At 43.0% G+C, this 22,050-nt stretch overlaps 1 protein-coding gene across 2 annotated transcripts in view; it reads left to right on the forward strand.

Annotated features, from left to right (window-relative positions):
• ZDHHC3 (zDHHC palmitoyltransferase 3) overlaps window positions 1–19,865 on the forward strand; it is a 122,932-nt gene extending 103,067 nt beyond the window's left edge. For both annotated transcript variants that reach the window (XM_078663552.1, XM_078663553.1), the window contains exon 7: window positions 15,251–19,865. In XM_078663552.1, the coding sequence (XP_078519678.1) occupies window positions 15,251–15,409 (159 nt within the window). In that variant the 3' untranslated portion in view covers window positions 15,410–19,865. The remainder of the gene's footprint in view (window positions 1–15,250) is intronic.
• The last annotated feature ends 2,185 nt before the right edge of the window (window positions 19,866–22,050 follow it).

Genomic DNA, 22,050 nt, shown 5'->3' on the forward strand with positions numbered 1-22,050 from the left:
AGTGTTTTTTCATCCTTTATTCCATCCTTGGGATAGTGAGCACTAGCCCTTAATGTTTGGCAGGAAGCCCCTTTTGCCTGCTGGTCCTAGTTCCTGATCTCAACCTTGCAGTGGGGGCTAACCGTGGGCTACACCATCGGTGCTAAACTGGAAAATAATCAGATTTGGCCCATTATATAAACTGGAGCTGAAGGCAGTTTTTCTAGCATTAAAAGCCATTCGACCAGTGGTGAGAACCGGAGTGCTGGTGACTAACAGAAACACCATCACGTCCCTCTTCCTTGTGAGAAAACATAGGGGCCTCTTCTGCCCACTGCTCTGCCAGCTTGTGATTGACCTTTTGGGATGCCCATTATTACAGATTGTGTGTCTGATACTAAACAGCTATGCATGGATCAACAATTCTGGACCCTCCAGCCCGAACAGTCATCCCCATTCTTGTAGGGAGCTGGCTCTTTACATGATATATCAGATTATTGATATATCACATGAAGAGTTCAGGGGTTCCCTTACTAGTGGACAGGGGCTTGCTATGCAGTCCCACAGTGCTCTATTAGTGGGTAGTGTGGTCGAACAGCCTTAGGCTGAACACAGAAGAGTGCAAGACCTTCACAAAATGCACACAATGGTCAATAAATGATAATATGACTCGAGAAGGAGATCTGCGCCAATGTTTTAACAAGCATTGGTACATGTAATCGGGTTTATCTGTGTGCTTAATAATAAGCTGTTCTTTGTTGTAAGTTGTTGCTTGTAAGCAATATAAACAGTGTGAGCTGCTGGTTGGGTGTGTGAAGTGTATGTTTTTGAAAGGCCCTGTGAGCATGTTGTGTGAGTGCATGATTGATTGTGTTTTGAATCCTTCTAAATCCCTCGAACAGTGAGCTGAATTCAGCAATATAAAAATATTGTAAACTTGTCATCAGTTTGTTAAGCGGACTACTATCACGGCTTTCAGTTCCACAATTACTGCCGCATTCAACACAGAAATGAAATGCAAGAGATACACTTTCTTGACAGATGTGTAGAACTCACGAGTTTCACTTATTATTAAGTTAATGTTAAAGTCTCAAATAATTAACTTTTATTATTGTGTATTATACAAAAGGCTTTCAGTGCAATCACACAGGCCCACACACGTACCTGCTATTTGTACAAACCAACACTATCTTACCAAGACACACAGTTTTGAATCAAAACGTAATTATTTTTTCTCTTGACAACTTGTGAAGTAACATGCAGAGTGTACGCTTCCTTGCTGAGTAAGGCAGCAAGGGGGAGGCTACTGATGTGCTCATTCTGACCTCCGTCTACTCCCAGAAAAGACACCACTGGACTAAAGGAATAGAGGACTGTCGGTGAAGTGAGGCATTTACACCTGACATGCACCGTAGAATGCTGCTGTGCCCGTCAAAGCATGCAATGAATGTGTGTTTCAGCGTCAGCAGACTGCACTGGGACAAGGTCAGCATAATTAGACCGGTCGAGAAAGAACCTGGTTCCACTAAAGAAAGGCTACTAGAACAGAATCCGTCTGGTAATAGTAATTGCATTTATATAGCACTCGTTACCCCTGACGTAGCTCTTAGAAACATCTTAAAATTGCGCTTGAAGCTTTAAGCACACAATATAAGCACTGAGCTTTCGCATGGTGCAAATTGTACATATGGAGGAGCCCCACCTGAGGGTTTCACCTGGCCAGCAGCGAAGGAAAATGGCTCAAACTCTGAGTCAGAGGGGACGTGTGCACAAAGAGCTATGACTGCACAAAGAAGTCGGCGAGTAGATAATCCTGGCTTCCATTGTCGAGGGAGGCGGGTGGGTTAAAGAGTAGTACGGCGGGGGTCGTGGGTATGTTTTAAGATGAGGGGAGCAGTCAGGATGAGGTAGAGGGACAAGAAGGGAAACAAGCGCCGTTCTCTGAATTCTCTGATGCGGAGCTTCCACTGACCTTTTTAAAGCGATAGGGCCTGGGTTATAAAAGTGAAGAGTATGCTTTTCAAATAACCCTCTAAAATAGTTGATTAAATAAGTCCACACGTGTCATGAAATGACAGCAGTAGCAGTAAATGCCCTCACCTCCAGTACCAAGAAGGAACAAGCTAATGTCTGCGCATATGCGAAAACCCTTCCAAAACCGCCTGAACCTTATGGAGTGACCCGGGTTAGACAGGAGAGGGCGTCTTGATGCCTCTTGGATGGAGTTAGAAGCTTCATCTAAAGCACAAAATAAATCAACTGGCCAATCAATGATTAGGTTCTTAGTAAGGGAAAATTAATAACTCCGTTAGATGCATGCATCGTGAGATCTAAAAAAGTGCTACATGCAGGAGACCACCAAGACGTAATAAAGAACCTGGTGAAATTCAAAAGTAAAGGACCATAGAGTTAATCCAGATATATTATGGTGTTCCATTATGTGTCTACTAAGAGAAAAACGGCAATTTAAATTTTGACTGGAAACTGGTGCTGGTTCCAAATCTTGTCAACCACCAATAATTGATATATAATATTCATGCTACGTTAAAAAATGAATGCAGCCCGTATTTGGTTTGGAGGAAGCATCAGTGAAAAAACATAAAAACACATGATTCTTTCTTTAAACCTTTAATGCCACGGGCTTTCTGTAGAGGAAATAAAATGGTGGGTAAATCTTCCACAACCAAGACTTCACCTCTATAGAGTATTGTCTGGACAGTGCCAACGCAAAAAAAAACGTTGGTACCTGAAGAGTGCTGCCTCCAGGTTCAATCCACTGCATGCCCCGCAGGAGTGAGGCAAATCTGTGATCGAAGTAGGAACTCAAAACCACATGAATAGGAGATAACTAGCCCGCGTATATTGAAATAATCCTTCCAAAGAAGGGAAACAAAAATTGGACAAAAACCCTGTGAGCTACTAGAACGCATATGGTGAAATGAGACGCCCGATGTATAGAAGCAAAATGGGACAAAATAAATAAATCTCCATCTACGTGATCGAACAACTAGAACTCGATATGTAAACAATTTACACTAGGCTATGACTTCTACAAACAACAACAAGCATCACAGGAGTGGAGAGGATGCGAGCTGCTGCCATAGCTGCTGGCTCGTGAGCTGGGGATCCCTGTGAGAGTCTGGGCAGCGCAACATCCTGTGATTCTGGGCAAATCACTCTCTGGATAATTTGCGCTTTATAAATTTGCTGCAATATGTAAAAGCAGAACGAGGCAAAACTTTATGAAAAAATATTTTCCAAAAGCAGATTTTAACAGTATTTTGGCTACGGGAAACTGATCAGATAAGCAGACCAGGAACAAGCATTGGTAAATGTAGGAAAATATGCTGCACCCAATAGAAATGGAGGATAAGTAAGCACATGTACTAATGAAAAGCCAGGAAAGAGAGGCGGCGGGATGTAAGCCCCTTTTAAGTTTATATTAAAAACAAGATTTCACAAGCACAGCGCAAGCACTGTGTAGGTGAAACCTAAAAATAGAAAGTATCTTCATATATGTTTAGGCATCAGAGAAAACCTGTTCAGGTAAGTATGTTTTTAAATATAAATTATTTTCACTTTAATAAGTGGACACAGTGCAATATCTGAGTTCTGCATTGTTATCCTACGGAGGAAACAAGAGTTCTGCAAACAGGTATAGTACATCGACTTACAGGACCCATCTCAAAAAGTTAAGGTCAGTGATGGGCTAGGTCCAAGGCAGCATCAACACTACACCATCATGAAGGCGGCTGGGTGCAGGGTGCAAAACAGCCTAGGGTGCCCAATGCGTTTCAATGGTAATCAGTCTCTGTAAAAGGAGGCTGCAGGATCTGTCTAGGAAGCCAGTCTCGCCAAACTAGCGAGTGGGCTCTGGACTTTCCTTGCCTGGTGACCGGACGGGGGGGTACACATCTTTGGTCCACTTCTCCAAGGCCCAGAGGCGATGAGTGCAAAGGTGTCTTTTAGGCGTCAGGTTTATCCATATTGGAGCAGTCGCAGTAGAGGACGCCTGTGTGCTGAGGCTGCGGGCGACTTCAGGGAGTCCAGGATGGGTCAAGCCACGATGGATCTGAGCTTTGGAGGGCTGGGGAACCTTGCTGGCACTGTAAGCCAACGTCAACTCGGGATTGAGGCAGCAGGTGCAGTGGTTGGTTCAGGTGTCGGGTTTTAGTGTTACAGAGGCCTCAGAGTCTTTTCTTCAGCACAGGTCTGCTGTTCACGGGAGGTCTTGAGTCTTTTTCGAAAGGCAGGCAGCCCTTCCAAGTTTATGGAGTCAATAGCTGCAGAACAAGTCGACTTTGGCGCAGTTTCGACGAGGGCTACGCCCAGGCTGGGTGGGCTGGGGCCAAGTCAGGTGCTCTCTTCAGTCTTCTCTACTTTTGTGGCTCTTCTCTGTCTTCTCTCTTCTTACGTCCTAAGGATCCGCTTCTCTGGTGCCCCTAAATACTGAATTTAGGGGCACTTGAGGGAGTGCCAGGTAGTAGCCAATGAGCTCTGGTGTCAGGCTGGCTAAAACCAGTCAGTCAGCCCACCATCAGTTGGTACAGCTTCAGGGGGCACCTCTGAGGTGCCCTCTAGGCAGAGGTATTGATAAATCTGACACTGTAATCAGTGTGGGTTCATCAATGCGAGATGTTTGATGGCAAACATCCCTATTTCCAGTGAAGTTATCATGTAGCAGGGGAATTCTTTTTCACCAGTGCCCAGCACATGTTTTAAAATGGTTTCGTTGTTCACTTGCACTGGCAGTAATCGAACTGACCAACACAGGGGCATATCTGCTCATGCAGGAATGCCATCACATATAATATTAAGCATTCTGGCCTACTGTAGGGGTGACTTACAAATATAATTTGCAGTAGTAGGGGGCATGGCACCCGGGGATGTGCGACATGTCCTGTTTTCACTTTTGTTTGCACCAAGACACAACAGCCTTCTATGGCAGTTGTGCATGTGCTTGGTCAGGGGTCCTTTAGGGTGGCACAATTTGTGCTGCAGCCCTTACGGACCCCTTTTAGCACCTCAGGCCCTGGGTACCAGGGTATCATTTACTGGGGATCTACAGAGGGTGCAAAGGTTGTGCCAATTGGGGGAATAATGGTGCAGTTTTAGAAAAGAGCTCTGGCACTGGGGACCTGGTTAGCAGGAACCCAGTGCCCTTTCACTCAAAATCACATCATGTACCTGGCAAAAAGTGGGGGTGACCATGTCAAAAAAGGCACTTCCCTAGAACTTTCACATAGGTGAGAAATTTCCTCAGAAAGGTCTACTTTTCGTCTTAAAGGTGAGAAGATATCCCAGTTATAGACTGTTTAGCAAATTCGCTTGAATTACAGATAAACTGTTCACCTCCTAGATGGGTAGGGCACCTGAGTCCATAGAGGAGGATGGGTGACTTAATGTTGGAATAGATAGTGTTCATGTTTGTTAGACTGATACGTGGGTGGGTGGGCCCAGGTGAGCTGAAGCTCCTCTCATTGAAGACTGCTTTCTTGGTTGCTAAGCAAACAGGGTAGTCCTGTGAAGTCAGCCCACCGTCCTCACAAAGATACTTTTGGAATGCCATTTGAATAAGAAGGTTGTCATTGCTTTGGCCATGTGCACCTACATCCATATCTAAAGAGAAACTGCATCCTAGATGTTTTGGCTTGCTGTGTGCTTTTAAATTGCTCTAACCATGGATCTGCATTTCTACTAACCTACTGTGACTTGTTTACGTGACAATGCCTACCTTAGGGCTAAGTTCGCTGCTGGCAGATGGTACTTCTCTACTGTTAGAAATGGGAATGCAGGTTGTCTAGGGCAGTGTTTCCCAAACAGTGGTCCATGGACCCCAGGGGTCCGTGACACATTCCCAGGGGGTCCGCAGGCAGCAGTTTTAAAAGCACTTGAAAGTATCTTGTATAGGAGTTTTCAAACAGCAATAAACGTGTCAAGATAACACCAGTGATTAATGTACCTGCTGGAGAGAGATGAGAATTTTCACAGTGGCCGCTTTGAATTATCTAATGTAGCACAGAGGGCTAATATGCCTACTGCAAAGCACATGTATAATGCATTTTAAAAAACAGATTATTTTGGTACTGTGCAGTTCATAAGTGACAATCGTAATCTAGCACATTGACCTATAACCTGTCATCAAAGAACTGCTCGCAAACTGCAAGGTACAAGTTAGTGACATGTTTTTCCCAGTCGTTCATTATCCTGATACTGCTAAAAAGGTTTATTTGGGTGGAAATACATTTTTATTGTTAAAGTCAATGCTAACCACTGTGTTATGTTCTGAATCCTTAGTTTGTGCTTTTCCAGACCAAGCACTATTTTAAAATGCCTACCAGTATGAATAACGTGAATTCTACACCTTGTAGTCCCCTTTGCCTTATGTGACATTTTTTATACACTGATTTACATGTATGATTCACTGTCTCTATATGTGTGTGATGTAAAGTGCCCTCTCTCTCATACAATGGTATGAGAGATGCTATACAAAATGTAATACATGTGACAGCGGGGCTATGTAGAGTTGAGAGGTACTGTTGGAGGGTGATAGTGGGGGAATCATTGAAGTGACCCAAACAGATTATTGCATTCTGGTGCATAGTGAGGACTTAATTTACTATTCTTTAAAAGCTAATACAATTTAATATGTAATGATAACTGCGTTGTAGACTGCATCATTGTTTCTAAAATGTTTTTTGGGGGGCATCCCAAAGCCCCCTTTGTAGTGGTCAGGCTCACTCACTGCACTTGGGGCGCACCTTAGGGGGACTGGTCTAAAAACATTTGCCTGGGCTGCTTTGGGTTTCCAGTCTGGCCGTGGCAGGAGCAGGAGCCTCGTACTGCGAAATAAAACCAACCATTTAAAAGTTCGTCATGGAGATGCAGCAACAACCGTCCCGTTAATTTTCTTCGTTATTTCCAAATTCTTTCAATATAAAATACAACAGAAGTGGCAGAGAGTGTTGTTAGCCTCCTTGGCTTAACGACATGCTCCACCACTTCAGAAACGCAGTGCTGCACCTATATTTACAAGAATATGATGCAGCCCTATGTTTCCCCTGTGCTCACGCTAAACTTAACTTTGCACCATAGTGCAAAGGTGTCTGTGTGCAGGGGAAGATTGTTTATGTACAGGAAGGTCCCCCTTCCTGCACATAAACAATTTTGAAATGCCGTTTTGTCACTTCTATATGTGCTGCTTAATACAGCACACATGGAAGTTACAAAATGTAATTTAAAAAAAAAATTGTTTGTGTAGGAAGGGTCACCTTCCTGAACATAAACAATCAAAGGCGTTTCGCAAAAATTAGGAGAATTAAAGCATTTCTCCTTGTTTCGCCAAGTTAAGACCAGATTTTCCCTGGTCTTAATTTTGGCGAGGCCTCCCATTTACGCTGCCCTTGTTAATAGAGGGCAATGTGAAAATCAATGGGTGTTGCAGTGGAACGCCCACCGCAACACCCACCCCTTTGACGCTAAGCATTGGGTGAAAGGGGATGTAATTTACAAACCAGCGATAAGCCATGTTAAGTAGCTTAACGTTGCCCTGTAAATAAGTGAAGCCCCTATCGGCACACAAACGTCACAAAAAGTGACATTCTCATGGTGATAGGGGCTTGTAAATATGCCCTTAAAATACTTACTAATTTGAGTATTTGTTTTATGTGCACACGTGTGATATTTTTTCCGAATTACTGTTTTAATGTTTGAATTTTAAATCCTACAAATTGCTTGGGGGTCCCCGGCTTCCAGTGGTGACTCAATGGGGGTCCACAGGAGTCAAACGTTTGGGAACCACTGGTCTAGGGTATGCACCTAAGTAAGGCAGAACCCACCCCTCTAGTCAAGGTAAGGGAGTTATACACCCAAGATAAACCCTGCTCAGCCCCTTGGTAGCTTGGCAGAGCAGTCAGGCTTATCCCAGGGGCAATGTGTAAAGGGTTTGTGCAACACACACACACCAGTGGTTCAATAAATACACCACAAAAGAGACACCACACAGTATTATATAACAAGCATTTGCAATGCAATAGGTCTTGCATTTACTCAAGTTTGAGCTATTGGCATTGTAAATGACAATGCATTTTATTTGTTTTGGTTTTTAAAACCTAAATAAAAGGCATAGTCATTTACAATGCCAATAGCTTTAACACGCATAATGGAGTCTTATTACATTGCAAATGTTTTTTTTTCCTTCTTCAGTGGGGGAGTGGAAACCGCAGTGCTGCGTGTTTGGCATGCCACCAAGTGCTGCGTGTTGTGCCCCCTCCTCCTTGCTCGGCCCTAACGAAAACTGCCTGCACTATTATTAAAATACATAAATAAGTGTGTCAGCTATAGTTAAAGCGGACGTGCTATATTTTAAATAAATTACGAAAGCGGCCAGTTATTAAGTAAATAAATAGGCGCATCCGCTCAATAATTTAAATATATACATTAGTAAAACCAAAGGGCCTTCTGAGATTAGGAAAGCCAGAGGGCCTGCTGAGATGTTGTGGGTGGAATAGGGAAGATCATTAAAGAACAAGCATTTGCAATGCAATAGGTCTCGCATTAGGAAAGTTTGAGCTATTGGTATTGTAAATGACAATTTTTTTAATTATGTGTTGGTTTTGAAAATAGCGAAATTAATAGCTTTTTCATTTACAATGCCAATAGTTATAACTTTCGCAAATGAGACATCCTATAGCATTTGTAATGCAATATGTGTTGTATTGACGTGACTTAGATATTTTGATATTACAAATAACAATGGTTTTTAATTTTTTAAATAATTAATACTTAAATAAACGTTATTGTAATTTATAATGGCAATAGCTTAAACTTTTGTAAATAACTTTTGTGAAGATTATGTTCAGTATATTTTATTATGACGAAAATCTAAGAACAGAAGTGAAATATTAACCTCTTTTTGTGACATTTGTAATAAAGCTTGAAACATTGAGAGAACATATTTGAACCAGTTGTTGTTGAATGGTTGCACAGATTGATGCTGTGGTGGCGCTGAGTAATGTTGTGGTGGCGACGAGTGATGCTGTGGCGTTCAGTGTTGCTGTGGTAGCGCATAGTGATGTTGTGGTGCCCCTGAGTGATGCTGTGGTGGTGCTGAGTGATGCTGTGGTGATGCGATAGAGTGAGGGCGATGGATAGAGTGAGAGCGATAGATAGATAGAGGGAGGGCGATAGATAGATGGAGTGAGGGCAATAGATAGAGTGAGGGTGATAGAGAGATAGAGTGAGGGCGATAGAGAGATAGAGTGAGGGCGATAGAGAGATAGAGTGAGGGCGATAGAGAGATAGAGTGAGGGCGATAGAGAGATAGAGTGAGGGCGATAGAGAGATAGAGTGAGGGCGATAGAGAGATGGAGTGAGGGCGATAGAGAGATGGAGTGAGGGCGATAGAGAGATGGAGTGAGGGCGATAGATGGAGTGAGGGCGATAGATGGAGTGAGGGCGATAGATGGAGTGAGGGCGATAGATGGAGTGAGGGCGATAGATGGAGTGAGGGCGATAGATGGAGTGAGGGCGATAGATGGATAGATAGAGTGAGGGGCGATAGATAGAGTGAGGGCAATAGAGTAATTATGTGGCGTGTAATTATGTGGCACTGAGTGGTATTGTGTGGAGTGTGTGTTGCATTCAGTAGAGTGTAATTATGTGGTGTGTAATTATGTGGCACTGAGTGTTATTTGGAGTGTATGTAGCATTGAGTGCAGTGTAATTATCTTGCATATAACTATGTGGCACTGAATGGTATTTGGAGTGTATGTTGCATTGAGTGCAGTGTAATTATGTGGTGTGTAATTATGTGACACTGAGTGGTATTTGGAGTGTCTGTTGCGTTGAGCGCAGTGTAATTATGTAGCATATAATTATGTGACACTGAGTAGTATGGTGTGGAGGGTATGTTGTATTCAGTAGAGTGTAATTGTGTGGCGTGCAATTATGTGGCACTGAGTGGTATTTGGAGTGTATGTTGCATTAAGGGCAGTGTAATTATGTGGCCTGCAGCTATGTGGCACTGAGTGGTATTTGGAGTGTATGTTGCATTGAGTGCTGTGTAATTGTGTGGCGTGTAATTATGTGCTATTGTTTGGAGTGCATGTTGCATTGTAATTATGTAGCATATAATTATGTGGCACTGAGTGGTATTGTGTGGAGTGTGTTGCATTCAGTAGAGTGTAATTATGTAGCATATCATTATGTGGCACCGAGTGGTATTGTGTGGAGTGTATCTTGTATTCAGTAGAGTGTAATTGTGTATGAGGGTGCAGAGTGTGTGAGGGTGCAGTGTGTGTGAGGGTGCAGAGTGTGTGAGGGTGCAGAGTGTGTGAGGGTGCAGAGTGTGTGAGGGTGCAGAGTGTTTGGCCTAAAGTAGTATGAGGGCGCAGTGTGTGTCTGGCCTAAAGTAGTCTGTGGGCTCAGTGTGTCTGGCCTAAAGTAGTGTGTGGGCTCAGTGTGTCTGGCCTAAAGTAGTGTGAGGGCACAGTGCGTGTGGCCTAAAGTAGTGCGAGGGCACAGTGTGTGTGGCCTAAAGTAGTGTGAGTGCGCAGTGTGTGAGTGCGCAGTGTGTGAGTGCGCAGTGTGTGTGGCCTAAAGTAGTGTGAGGGCACAGTGTGTGAGTGCGCAGTGTGTGGCCTAAAGTAGTGTGAGGGCACAGTGTGTGAGTGCGCAGTGTGTGTTGCCTAAAGTAGTGTGAGTGCGCAGTGTGTGTGGCCTAAAGTAGTGTGAGTGCACAGTGTGTGTGGCCTAAAGTAGTGTGAGTGCACAGTGTGTGTGGCCTAAAGTAGTGTGAGGGCGCAGTGTGTGTGGCCTAAAGTAGTGTGAGGGCGCAGTGTGTGTGGCCTAAAGTAGTGTGAGGGCGCAGTGTGTGTGGCCTAAAGTAGTGTGAGGTCTCAGTGTGTCTGGCCTAAAGTAGTGGGAGGGCGCAGTGTGTGTGGCCTAAAGTAGTGTGAGGGCGCAGTGTGTGTGACCTAAAGTAGTGTGAGGGCGCAGTGTGTGTGGCCTAAAGTAGTGTGAGGGCGCAGTGTGTGTGGCCTAAAGTAGTGTGAGGTCTCAGTGTGTCTGGCCTAAAGTAGTGTGAGGGCGCAGTGTGTGTGGCCTAAAGTAGTGTGAGGGCGCAGTGTGTGAGGACTAAAGTAGTGTAAGGCCTAAAGTAGTGTGAGGGCGCAGTGTGTGTGGCCTAAAGTAGTGTGAGGGCGCAGTGTGTGTGGCCTAAAGTAGTGTGTGGGCTCAGTGTGTCTGGCCTAAAGTAGTGAGTGCGCAGTGTGTCTAAGTGTCAGTATAATGTACATGGTGCTCATGTAAATCACTCCAGTGCCTTCAGGTACACGAGTGAGGGCGCAGGACATGGCTGAAGCAGGGGTTTGAGTAAAACAGAGCACGGAAAAGGACGTGGTGTGTTAAAAAAAAACATGGCAGCAACAGGTCTGGGGCTAGTGGGTTAACACAACGAATGCATGCCTAAGGTAGAGCTGCTGACCCTGTACTGGGTTCAACTCTGGGTCAAAAGCAACTGGGGTGTTGTCTGTGAACAACAAGCTCTGGCATTGCGAGGAGAGGGGCTGGAGAGCGGATTCCTCTGAAGTGTAAACCAGCATGAGTGTGGAGAGAGGCTCACCGGCTGACAAATGGTGTGCGATGTGCACGCTCCCGCACACATGCACTGTAGCCAATCTGCCTGGAAAAAGCCTTTGGGAGCAGTTTTTAAAGCCCCCACTTAATATCTCGCCAAGAATTGCTAACGCAATGGCTTAGACGAGACCTAAAAAAGTGCTTAAAGACTTATGAAGGAGACCGTGTATCGCCACAGGTAATAGATCCAGTCCTCATGGGAGGTAACAAACAACAACAAGGTGAGGACAAGAAGGGACTAACAAGTCTCATAATCAAAAGCCAGCATTTACCAAGGACAATGACACCAGCCAATGAAAAATATGGGAGGAGAGTGGGCGAGGCTTCCACAGCATACTCTACTACAGCATGCCTCGCAGAGCGAGCAGCGCATGCTCACTGCCGCTAGGCTCGACCTAAATATATCTGATCTGTTGTATATAACACATAGACAAAAACCACATAAGCTAATAATCACTTTACCAACTAGGCTATAGTCATAACATCACAGGTAGTGCAATAAGGTAAAGACTTATATGTTGCACATGTCATGAAAACCCTATCACTGTTCATATTATGCAGATTCTGAAATAATACTCATCGTGTCATTGCAAGGCATAAATCGACACATATCATATCAGTGCATGAATATGAAGCAGTTTAGTTAGAATGAAAACGCATAAATCACCATATGTCCTCTGTAGCGCAGAAAGCACGAAGCCATGTCATTAACATTCAAGGAGCAGCAACCTGCCCTCCTAATACATAGTATACAGTTCTTCTGCCCATACACAAGTAGGCTATCAGGCCACCTGCCCACCTACAACAGTGAATACGGTACTTTCCTCAATGAAACAGTGGCCTCGGTGGAGGACTGTCCCAGGAATGCCTCTTACGAAGTGCGAAGTGTCTTCAAAGTTTGTGTCCACATGGAGGAGAGCACACACTGGAAAATTAAGATAGGAGGCCTTGCTGGTTTCGCACCCCCCCCCCCCCCCCCCCCCCCCCGGTCCTTCAGTCAGAATGCTCAAAAGCAGCTGCCCGCGTCGCATGGTAAACCTGCTATCGACCTCTGGAAACGTACCCTGTGTAAGGTGTGCCGCCCACAAATGAGCTCAGAAGTGCCTCTTCTATGGGCCTCCACAGTACCTTCCTGTTCGGTCGAAGCAGCAGGATAATGAGCCGACCTGACTGAGCTGCCCTGGCTTAGTTTGTGACAGTGTCAGCTGCCCGGGGGTCCATAGGTGAACTCCAGCTGCGGTGATCTCACTCCCGGCCAGCTCTTCACTCTTGGTTACAGTGTAGGTGCTGCTTTGGGCTCGTCCCGCTCAACCTGGACAACACGGGCTCGACAATACGAAGGGGGTCGCCAAACCCGGGCGAGGCCAAATGAGAAACAGATCAGCCCTTCAGGGATCCTCCCAACACACAGGAGATCGGCGGAGATCCCTCTTTGGTGCTGCAACATCCGTTTAGCCTTTCAGGATTCCTGTCCCCAGGAGAACAGCAGTGCTCAGCATGCACTAGTGACATCACAACTGCCCAATGTACGCTGATTATGAGCCATGAACAATGAAGCGCTCATCATGCACTAGTAGATAAAAGCATAAAGTGCTCCCCATGCGCTAGTTTTTGCAAACCAGAAGGGGGAAATCTCTCTGGATCCAAATAGGCTGTTTGTCACTACCAGGACATGCCACACAACATGGGCACATGCCCTACCTTTTATCTACACAGCACCCTGTCAATAAGGCCACCTAGTGCCTACCTTAGGGGTGACCTATATCAAATAAATGGGGAGTTTCAGGCTTGGCTAGTAACTTTAAATGCCAAGTCACTATGGCAGTAAACTGCGCATGCATGCCCTGCTGTGGCAGAGGCCCGAGATAGGTTTGAAAGGCTACTTCGGTGGGTGGTGCAAGCAGCCGGGCAGGCCCACTAGGTGCATTTAATTTACAGGCCCTGGGTACATAGGATATCACTGTACAAGGGACTTTCAGGTAAATTAAATATGGCAAACAGGTGTAGACCAATCATACCAAGTTTAAAGGAAAGAACACATGCTTTTTAGCACTGATCAGCAGTGGTAAAGTGCCCAGAGCCCTAAAGCTAACAAAAGCAGGTCTGGAAAAAATACCGGAGGAAGGCAAAAAGCTTGGGGATAACCCTGAAAAAAGTGCCAGGTACAACATCTACCACTCTTTGCTATGCTCTTAACGGAGGCAAGGTCCAACTGTGTCCAAGCACTCCCCAAAAGAGGTAAGGCAGCATCTGTGGCAGTCACCAGGAATGTACATGCCCAAGACACAAACCTGGCTAAGGTTCCTTTTCCTCATTTAGAAGCTCATGCAAATAATCAGTTCAGGTTAATAGTTCTATCCAGTGCAATCATCTTCCTTAGGCAGATCCTTCTACCACCCTAGGAATGCACAGGAAACTGTGGCCATAAGTATTAGAAGGCTGCACTCAAAAGTTCACTCATAATGGCAAAGCCAATCTCTGTAGCCTAGTCTCGATGTCATTCCACCATTCAAGACAGGTTCTCAGATCTTCCTTCAGCAATCCACATATTACTTGCATTATTGAGTGATCAGTTTGATTCTGTGTCTTCGTTCAAAGAATTGCTGGTTTATTTCCGTTGACAACTGGCTATCTGATTCTTTGGAAACTAGTGGCATGTTTGAATCTTCTCTTAGTGTTCTTTATTTCTTCTCAGGAAGTAGATAGTTACTTTTCCCTCTTCTCGTTGCTCTTGTATCCCAAAAGAGAGCTCTCAGGAAGAGGACCCAGCAGGTCTCCACTGAAAACATTGAAGATTTCTTCTAAAGGTTGAAAGAGAATGCAAGTATAAGAGTTGGCATAGAATAGGACATAGAACAGACTTAGATGGCCCCCGGGTGTCGTACCCTTCCTGCTCAGCTCTCGTTCTCCTCTACAGCTGCCAATCTCCCACTCCTGAAACCGATGGAGTTCCTTAATTCCCGATTACACTTGTTGTTCGGGAGAGCAGTGTAACATCTACCTTCTCCTCTACCCAGATTCCCTTTCACACCCCCACCCCCTACCACACCCCCACCCCCTACCGATTCTGGATTCTTGTTGCTCGTCCTTCTCACTGGAGCCTGCCTAACGCCCGCTTCCTACCCGAAATCCACACCGTGAGGTTCTTGACACTTTCCCTATTGCTCTGTTGACTACTTTCAAGTTAAAGTCGATTGCTTACCTATAGATGTAATTGTCAGATTATGTTTGGCGTTGGTTCATTTGTTCTGTTGTTGCATGCATTTCTATACGTTTGTGGTTTTGAAAGAGAACCAAATAAAATATTTTGCCTTTAGTTTCTTATTTACTTCCATCATAAACTGCAAGGCAAATATAAACTCTCAACGCCCTTTTGCATTTAAAGCAGTTCTTAATACTCTGAAACAATCTGTCTCTTTAAGGCTCCCGGTAGTATATTTGTACAGAAAAACGAGATCGGACTTTCTGTTTTTGTTAATGTTACACAAGATTTACTGTACCAAGGCTTATACCATTCTTCGATTTTCTACCCATTGAAACACAACCGGTTTGCCGTAAAAATCATCACATTGTCTTCTGTGAAGCGGCTAAAACTTGCTTGACTTAAAGTGAATTTTTAATTTTTTTATTTCAGGGAATAGAACAATTAAAAAAAGAAGAGAGAAAATGGGCTAAAAAAACAAAATGGATGAACCTGAAAGCAGTATTTGGTCACCCGTTTTCTATATCATGGCTCAGTCCATTTGCTACACCAGAACAAGGAAAGACCGACCAGTACCAGTATGTGGTCTAAGGAATCCAAGACCAACAAGTCTGCTGCTTGAATAAATAAAAAAACGTTGCAGCGTTAATATTTTACTAATTTTCATGAATGTTTAAAGAAATGAAAAGCTAGACCCATTCACTTGTCACAGAAACTCCCATACATCCAAATATTGTCTATTTTTTTAATTAGTTGGTTTACAGCATTTGGTTTTCTCTGCTTTTCGAATATGGCAATCATACTATTGAGGGCAAATTAGTAAGGGCAATGCTCTTGTTCTGTTTTGTTTGATTTTCATCTCTACAGCCTTTGCAATGAACTCACTACTCAAGTGACAGTAATGTGAGAGGTGATTCAGACCTAATCAACAATGGTGAATATTTTAATTGTATCGCCTCAACTTTAGCCGAAATACTGGGACTGAAAGGGAAAAATGTTATTTAAATAATATATATTTTAATCGAATTTGAAAGAAATTCGAAGAACCATGCATTCCATTAAACATTAATAAAAATAACAATGCCGGTGTGATCCATGAACACACTTCCCACCCATCTGTATACCATTTCATATATACCGTAGTACTTCAACGGTTTAGTAGTAAATCGGAATGCATTGGACCAATCAGGAATAAATTGCACAGTTTGGTTGTGCATTCAGAAAAGGCATACATTCAGGCTGAAATGTGCTCACCTCTAAAAGAAATATTGTAGCATGTAAAGGAGCTTTATTTATTGAGTCAGTCGTATTCGTTGGTTTGTCAACCAATTCAGGTGTCTTTTAAAAAAAGAATAAAACAAATGCATTTAATGAAACAAATGGAAGGCAGATGCAATAAAGTATATCATCTTGTACAACTGCAGTGTACTGATAGAATAATTAAAACACTATGCTGATTGCACAATATGATTTACTTCCTTACACAAAGCTGATTTAACAGCTCTGTTAGCCATTGCCGACAACTGGATACTTTATAGCCATCACATTTAGTACAGCATTACAGTGGTCAGAATTGTAGTATTGCTGAGAACTAATGAACATGCTGAGGTGCTGTGGAGATGTGGCTTAGTGTCTCAGGTCTGCTGCCTTTGGAACCTGAGGACCCAAGCACGAATCCCTCGCCTCGGGTCTTGACCCAACATCATATGATTCTTGGAGAATCACTTAATCTCCCCGTGCCTAAATGTGTGTAAAGTGTATTTGTGCATTCCCCACATGGTGTGTACGGTGCTCCGTTGCTTCACAGCTAGGTTTACTCCAAGTGTTGGCTTTATGGCACGTAGTTGCTAGGAATAGCCTAATGATCGCTGATTGTTTACAACTGTTTGCGATATCTGCAACAGAAAGTATGTCACTCTCAATGCAGATGCCACTCCTAGCTCGGTACACTGTACCTCAGTTGCAGAGCCTGGAGCAACTGAATATAGCCCCACTAGATATAGGGAAAGACTCCTCCCTTGACTGAAAGGTTCACACAGGTTTTGTGAAGCAGGAGCACAACGTCCATTATGAAGTCGAGTTTGTTAAGTGAATCAACAGTACTGACTGTAACATATTCTGCAGAGATTTCAAGGTGCATAACCTGACATTCTTTGCGGAATTGAGTGATGAGGACCTTTTAGCTGCAGGTCTCCGGTTCACTCGATGAGCGGAATCCAGGGACCTATTTCTTGAGGAGTGGTTCAAGAACTGGACAAAAGAAGGCGCCACTGCAATGATCCACTCCTGTTTTGAAGACCACAGAGAATGTGTGCTCAGTTAGAGGACGTTGTATGCAAGAACCTCAAGGTAGGTTAATGGTACTTAAGAGTTTCTGTGCCATGTGGGGTGGAGGAAGAGGTCAAAGGGATGGGGAGCGGAGGGGAGTCATAGACAAAGTAATTGCACCTCCATGAACTGCAGCTGGGTGGTGAGGATACTGCAGAGGTAATGCAGGCTTTGCAGGACCAGGCAATATGCAGTAGTTTGTGCCAGGAATTTCAGAACAAATGAGCACCAAACTAGTGGTCTCTGGGGGACCCCTTTTCTACCTTTCTTCGTATGCTAAGCATGGGATTCGTCCAGACTCGTGACATGAAAGTAGGAGTTTAATAAGAACCAACCACAAAGAAACCAACTTGACAGTGGATTTTGCCTTCTTGCTTAACAGACTAATATTGGAAGTTATTTCCATACTGTTCGCCCACATGTCCACAATTGTACAGCAATCTTGTAGCATGCATGTAAAATATTACATCAGGGAGTAAGGGTCATCCAGTTCTGATTGGATAGTCAGGGATTATATAATATATTTTCCGTGCAGGACTGAAACATTAAATAGTCTAATTTAAGTAGTTCATCAAACCCTTCCGGGCATGTCGATACACATTTCTTCATGACACCTAATCTTTGCCCATTTCTATTCCAGACATTACATTGTCTTACATTCAAAGTCCTTCCTTCACTGGTTATGATGCTGATTTCTATTTGCATTAGTTGGTAATCAAATCTGTATTAGAAGAAATTAGGAACTGCAACATCGCAGAGCCCGAGTGTTTCAATAATCATTAAAACCCGTTAGTTCTTTGTCTTTATATATACCGTCCACTCTGCTACATTCCTGATCTACCTACTGCCACAACTATTCAGGCCAGTACCCTTAAATAATTGCATAATACAGAGTGAGATATCCTTTTAGAGCAGGGTTATCCAAAGTTAGTCAGCAAGGACAGGAACCCTCCAACTTTTCTGGATTGCCACTGACTATGTAACAGATTTTTATTTTGATCAATTGCAAGTTAACGTATTACATGTGGATATCCTGCATATCTGACTCCTGCTTACATGGGCCATTGTTGAACGACCATTTTCTAGAAGATGGTGCTTTCTTCCTACCTCCAATGTAAAATCAATCCTTCAAAATGCCCTCCGATGGGTGGTTGTTTTTGCAGGTTGTTGGGCCTCGAATCAAAGGCATTATTAATGAGATAGGTCTTCCACTTCTCACTATTGTGGAGTGTTTATGCAGCGGATGTTCTCAACATCATTGCACTACATTTTGCAGTTGAGCTGCGCAATGAGTGATCCGATGAAAAATCTAAAATTAAAAAAAAACATTTCTGTAACTAAATGTAGCAATGCTTGTTAGAAACATCAGCAAGTCCTGAAACAAGTAGAGTTACTTAGCCAATAATGTTCGCTCTGGCCCCCCTTTTCCCTTTTCATTTTTGGGAAAGCCGTCCATTAGATGACCGAACATTTTTTTTGTTGGCCCAGAGCTGTACCATTCTTGCTTTAGGTTCCACCCACATCAATTTTCTGTGCGGCCAAACTGCTACTCGTTTGTGCATCAAACAGCTACCTAAAACTACTGCTAAAATGTCAGTGTTCTACTCGTGAAATTCCTCTGAGGGTAGAATTGGAGATCAATGCCATTGATCAGCTATCAAACCTACGGGACACTTTCCTTTTGGACTGTGCTATCGTAGAGCTACCTAAGTAAACAATATATTGAATCATTAGGAAAGTGCATAGGGCAGCGGTGCATATAACTAGCACTGTTAACTTAGTCCTGGACTGCATTTACAAATCTAGGTTTTCTCGTTAATTGCATCCTCCCAAGTACATGGCCAAATAGAACGTTACATGTGCTGCTCGAACAAATAATGGACCATAGAAATAGCAAGAGCATCATAGTGACATGAAGTTTAAACCGTAAGCAGAACTAATCTCATCTTGATAAAAGCAAGATGGCTTGGTGACAAAAATGCTAATTGCTGACTTAGTCAGTAGTACAAATGTTGCTAACTCAGTCTTTCAGACGTTTGCAGTTTTTTAATAAATTAGGCAATAAAGACACTGCTATTTACGCTATTTGAAAGTATTCTAAATGTGGGGTCTCGTTTCTACCTGATGTGGTTCAATTACATTACTGACATGTATATTCTGCTGTTGTCCTGTTAATAGCGCAGTATAAGCGTAGAGTGATTGGGAAAGGACTTATTGCCTATATTAAAAAAATAGACTAGTTAGTCCCTCTAAATGAAGTTCCAACAAAATGTAGCTATTCCTTGGCCAATCCTAATTAGTAAGCTTTCGATTAGAGCATGGAATCGGGAGCAATAGTGGATCATCTGCTTTCCGTAATAGGTAAACTGAGAAACATTGGGATAACGGGGTTTATGCTCCTTACAATTGATTTAATTTTACCCGCCCCTGGTTTGAAAACTTTTTTTTATATATGGTCCTTTAAAATCTGCGTGGGCTTGTAACTTGTTTTTGCTCCTGTGCTGCAATTTATTCAAAGGTCCCAAGGAAGTATTGTTTGAAATAGAAGACTTTCACAAACAAAGCACATTAAGTCTGGTTAAAATGACTGTATGCCGAATTAAGCATGCATCTGTTTCTTACTTTTTTAATTTATATTATTGAATGATGTTTTGTACTGATGTTTGATTTTATGGATTTTAATATCCGAATAAATCATGATGGTGATGATAATGAAAAATGAGAGGTGAGAATTGACAACCACGTTTCTTAAACTATCTAGATTCTAGAATCTGGAGAACATAGTTTTCTTTTTTTATAGGCCTGTCCAAGCAATATAGAGTACTTTATCCCAGATTACAACAGCCACAATACAGAAGATCACACTTAACCTCTGTGCATACTAATGAAGAAACATAATTCCCCATCAATGCAATTCAAGGTTATTTCAGCATGGATACGAAGGGAATGAAAAGGTTTTCGGCAATGGGAAAAGGGGGGTGTTTCTGGCATGAATAAAAATCAGCTGGACATCTTTAATCAAGTACTGGGTTTATGAGCACATTGTGATCAATGCAGTTTCCTTTTCCCTGATCCACTACTGCCAGTTCCAGTTTTCTGTCCAGCAGCATTTTTCACGATTTTATTTTCATGGTTTTAATACTCTTTTGTCATTCTTTAAAAACGTATTTGTTTGAATATGTCCTTTCCATTTCAAGCTGTTGCAAAAGGTTGTTCTTTCAAATTTTAATTATATTGCTCTTTCCTCGTGTTCCACTTTTGACTGTGCTAGACACCTTTTTGTCATACAATTCAAGCAGTGCATCTGTGCTGGAATAGTAGTGCATTATCTCCAAAGTAGATTCCAATAGGGAAAATGGAGTATCGTGAAGATAATGATGGTCTTCATGCTCAATAAACTCTGCATAGATATTGTTAATCTAGTGAAACAACAATACTTTAATTTTTGAGGTACCAAAGGGTGTTATTTTACTCTTGTTGAAGTATTTGTGGTAATTATAGTACTGAAAATGGGCTAAGAACTTCCCTTCTGTCTGTCCTGGTCTTATTTGCTTTGGAATTCATAGGTTTTTTTGTGCTAATCCCCAGTATGGCACTCACATTATTTAAAAAGCATCCAAACTCCAGCCAATTAGGCCAATGTGTTCTGAACTCTACTGCTCCTAGAGACTACCACGTATTAGGTTTCTACCACATGTTGTGTACTAATGGAGTCCATGTAGAGCTCTGCTATTTTTGAGTTGAATGTTTTTTACACATATATTTCTTCATTTTTTTTCTAGGCTTCTTTTACAACCTCTCTAACAACTTTTCCAGCTTGGGAGAGTTGTTTGTGGGAATGACTTCATCTGCAGTGTTAGCCTTGTTTAGGCCTTGTGCCATGTGTCAAAAAGATGTTTGTGGATTGCTCATGTAAAGTGTGCTGTTAGTGCCTTCACCATAACCATAAGGCCCCGTATTTCAAAGTCTGTCTCAAATTATCTAGAAAGATTCTTAAAGTCAAGGAAACACATCGCCTGTATTTCCTTATCAAATCTTCAACCAAGGATACCTCACTTCAGGGGAATGATTAAGCGTGAAGTGCTCCCTTTGCACTGTCCATTGAGGCACAAAAACATTCCAGAATGTGGACTTCAAAATGCAGAGAGTGCATTATTATGAAGTTCTGGACTTCACTTCCATGGAACCTCGTACCAAGGTCTCCAAAAGGCAGTTCAAACCTCAGTCACAGGACAGGGCGGTGGAAATCCAGCAAAAACATAAACACTAATGGTGCCTACGTAGTCAATGAAACCATCACTAACTACATTGTCAAAGTACCACCAGGTGATGTCCTACTTCTTATTGGTTTATTTGTCTGCCTTCATCTTCAGCGACCTCTGAAGCAACCTCATCTCATGACAGAACATCTCTTGAATACTTCTACTTCACACACCCAGACGCCTGTTAGCCCTTTAGCAGCTTTTTGCTCAGGCTATAGTGTCTTTGGCCACCAAGAAATGCCAAGCTAAATAGAATAGGTTTTGTTTTGTTTGATCCAAGGGTTTCATGCAGTATCTTTACCACTACATATGATCTGTCGCACCATACTACATCTGCCCAAATCAAGTATGTTCTATAATTCAGTGAGAGTTATGTTTCAGCAAGTAGTTGGTTTGGGCGGTCTGCAGAGACATCATCTTTTCACCCACAGGGTTGTCTAAGGTTTCTGAAGAGTTTGTTCAGAGCCTTTGCACTGGTGCATCTACAAACTATCAAACGAGAGAGCTCATGCAGTCTTATTTCAATTCATCAAGAGCCTGAGTGTGACCGTTTATAGGGTGGCTATCAAGGATATTGCATAGAAAGTAGTGCTTTTTCTGGCATTCATCTTCACTGGTGAGCGTGTTGCAAGCCTTTACTAT

The sequence above is a fragment of the Lissotriton helveticus genome, chromosome 10, assembly GCF_964261635.1.
Source record: "Lissotriton helveticus chromosome 10, aLisHel1.1, whole genome shotgun sequence".
NCBI classification, from domain to species: Eukaryota; Metazoa; Chordata; class Amphibia; order Caudata; family Salamandridae; genus Lissotriton; species Lissotriton helveticus.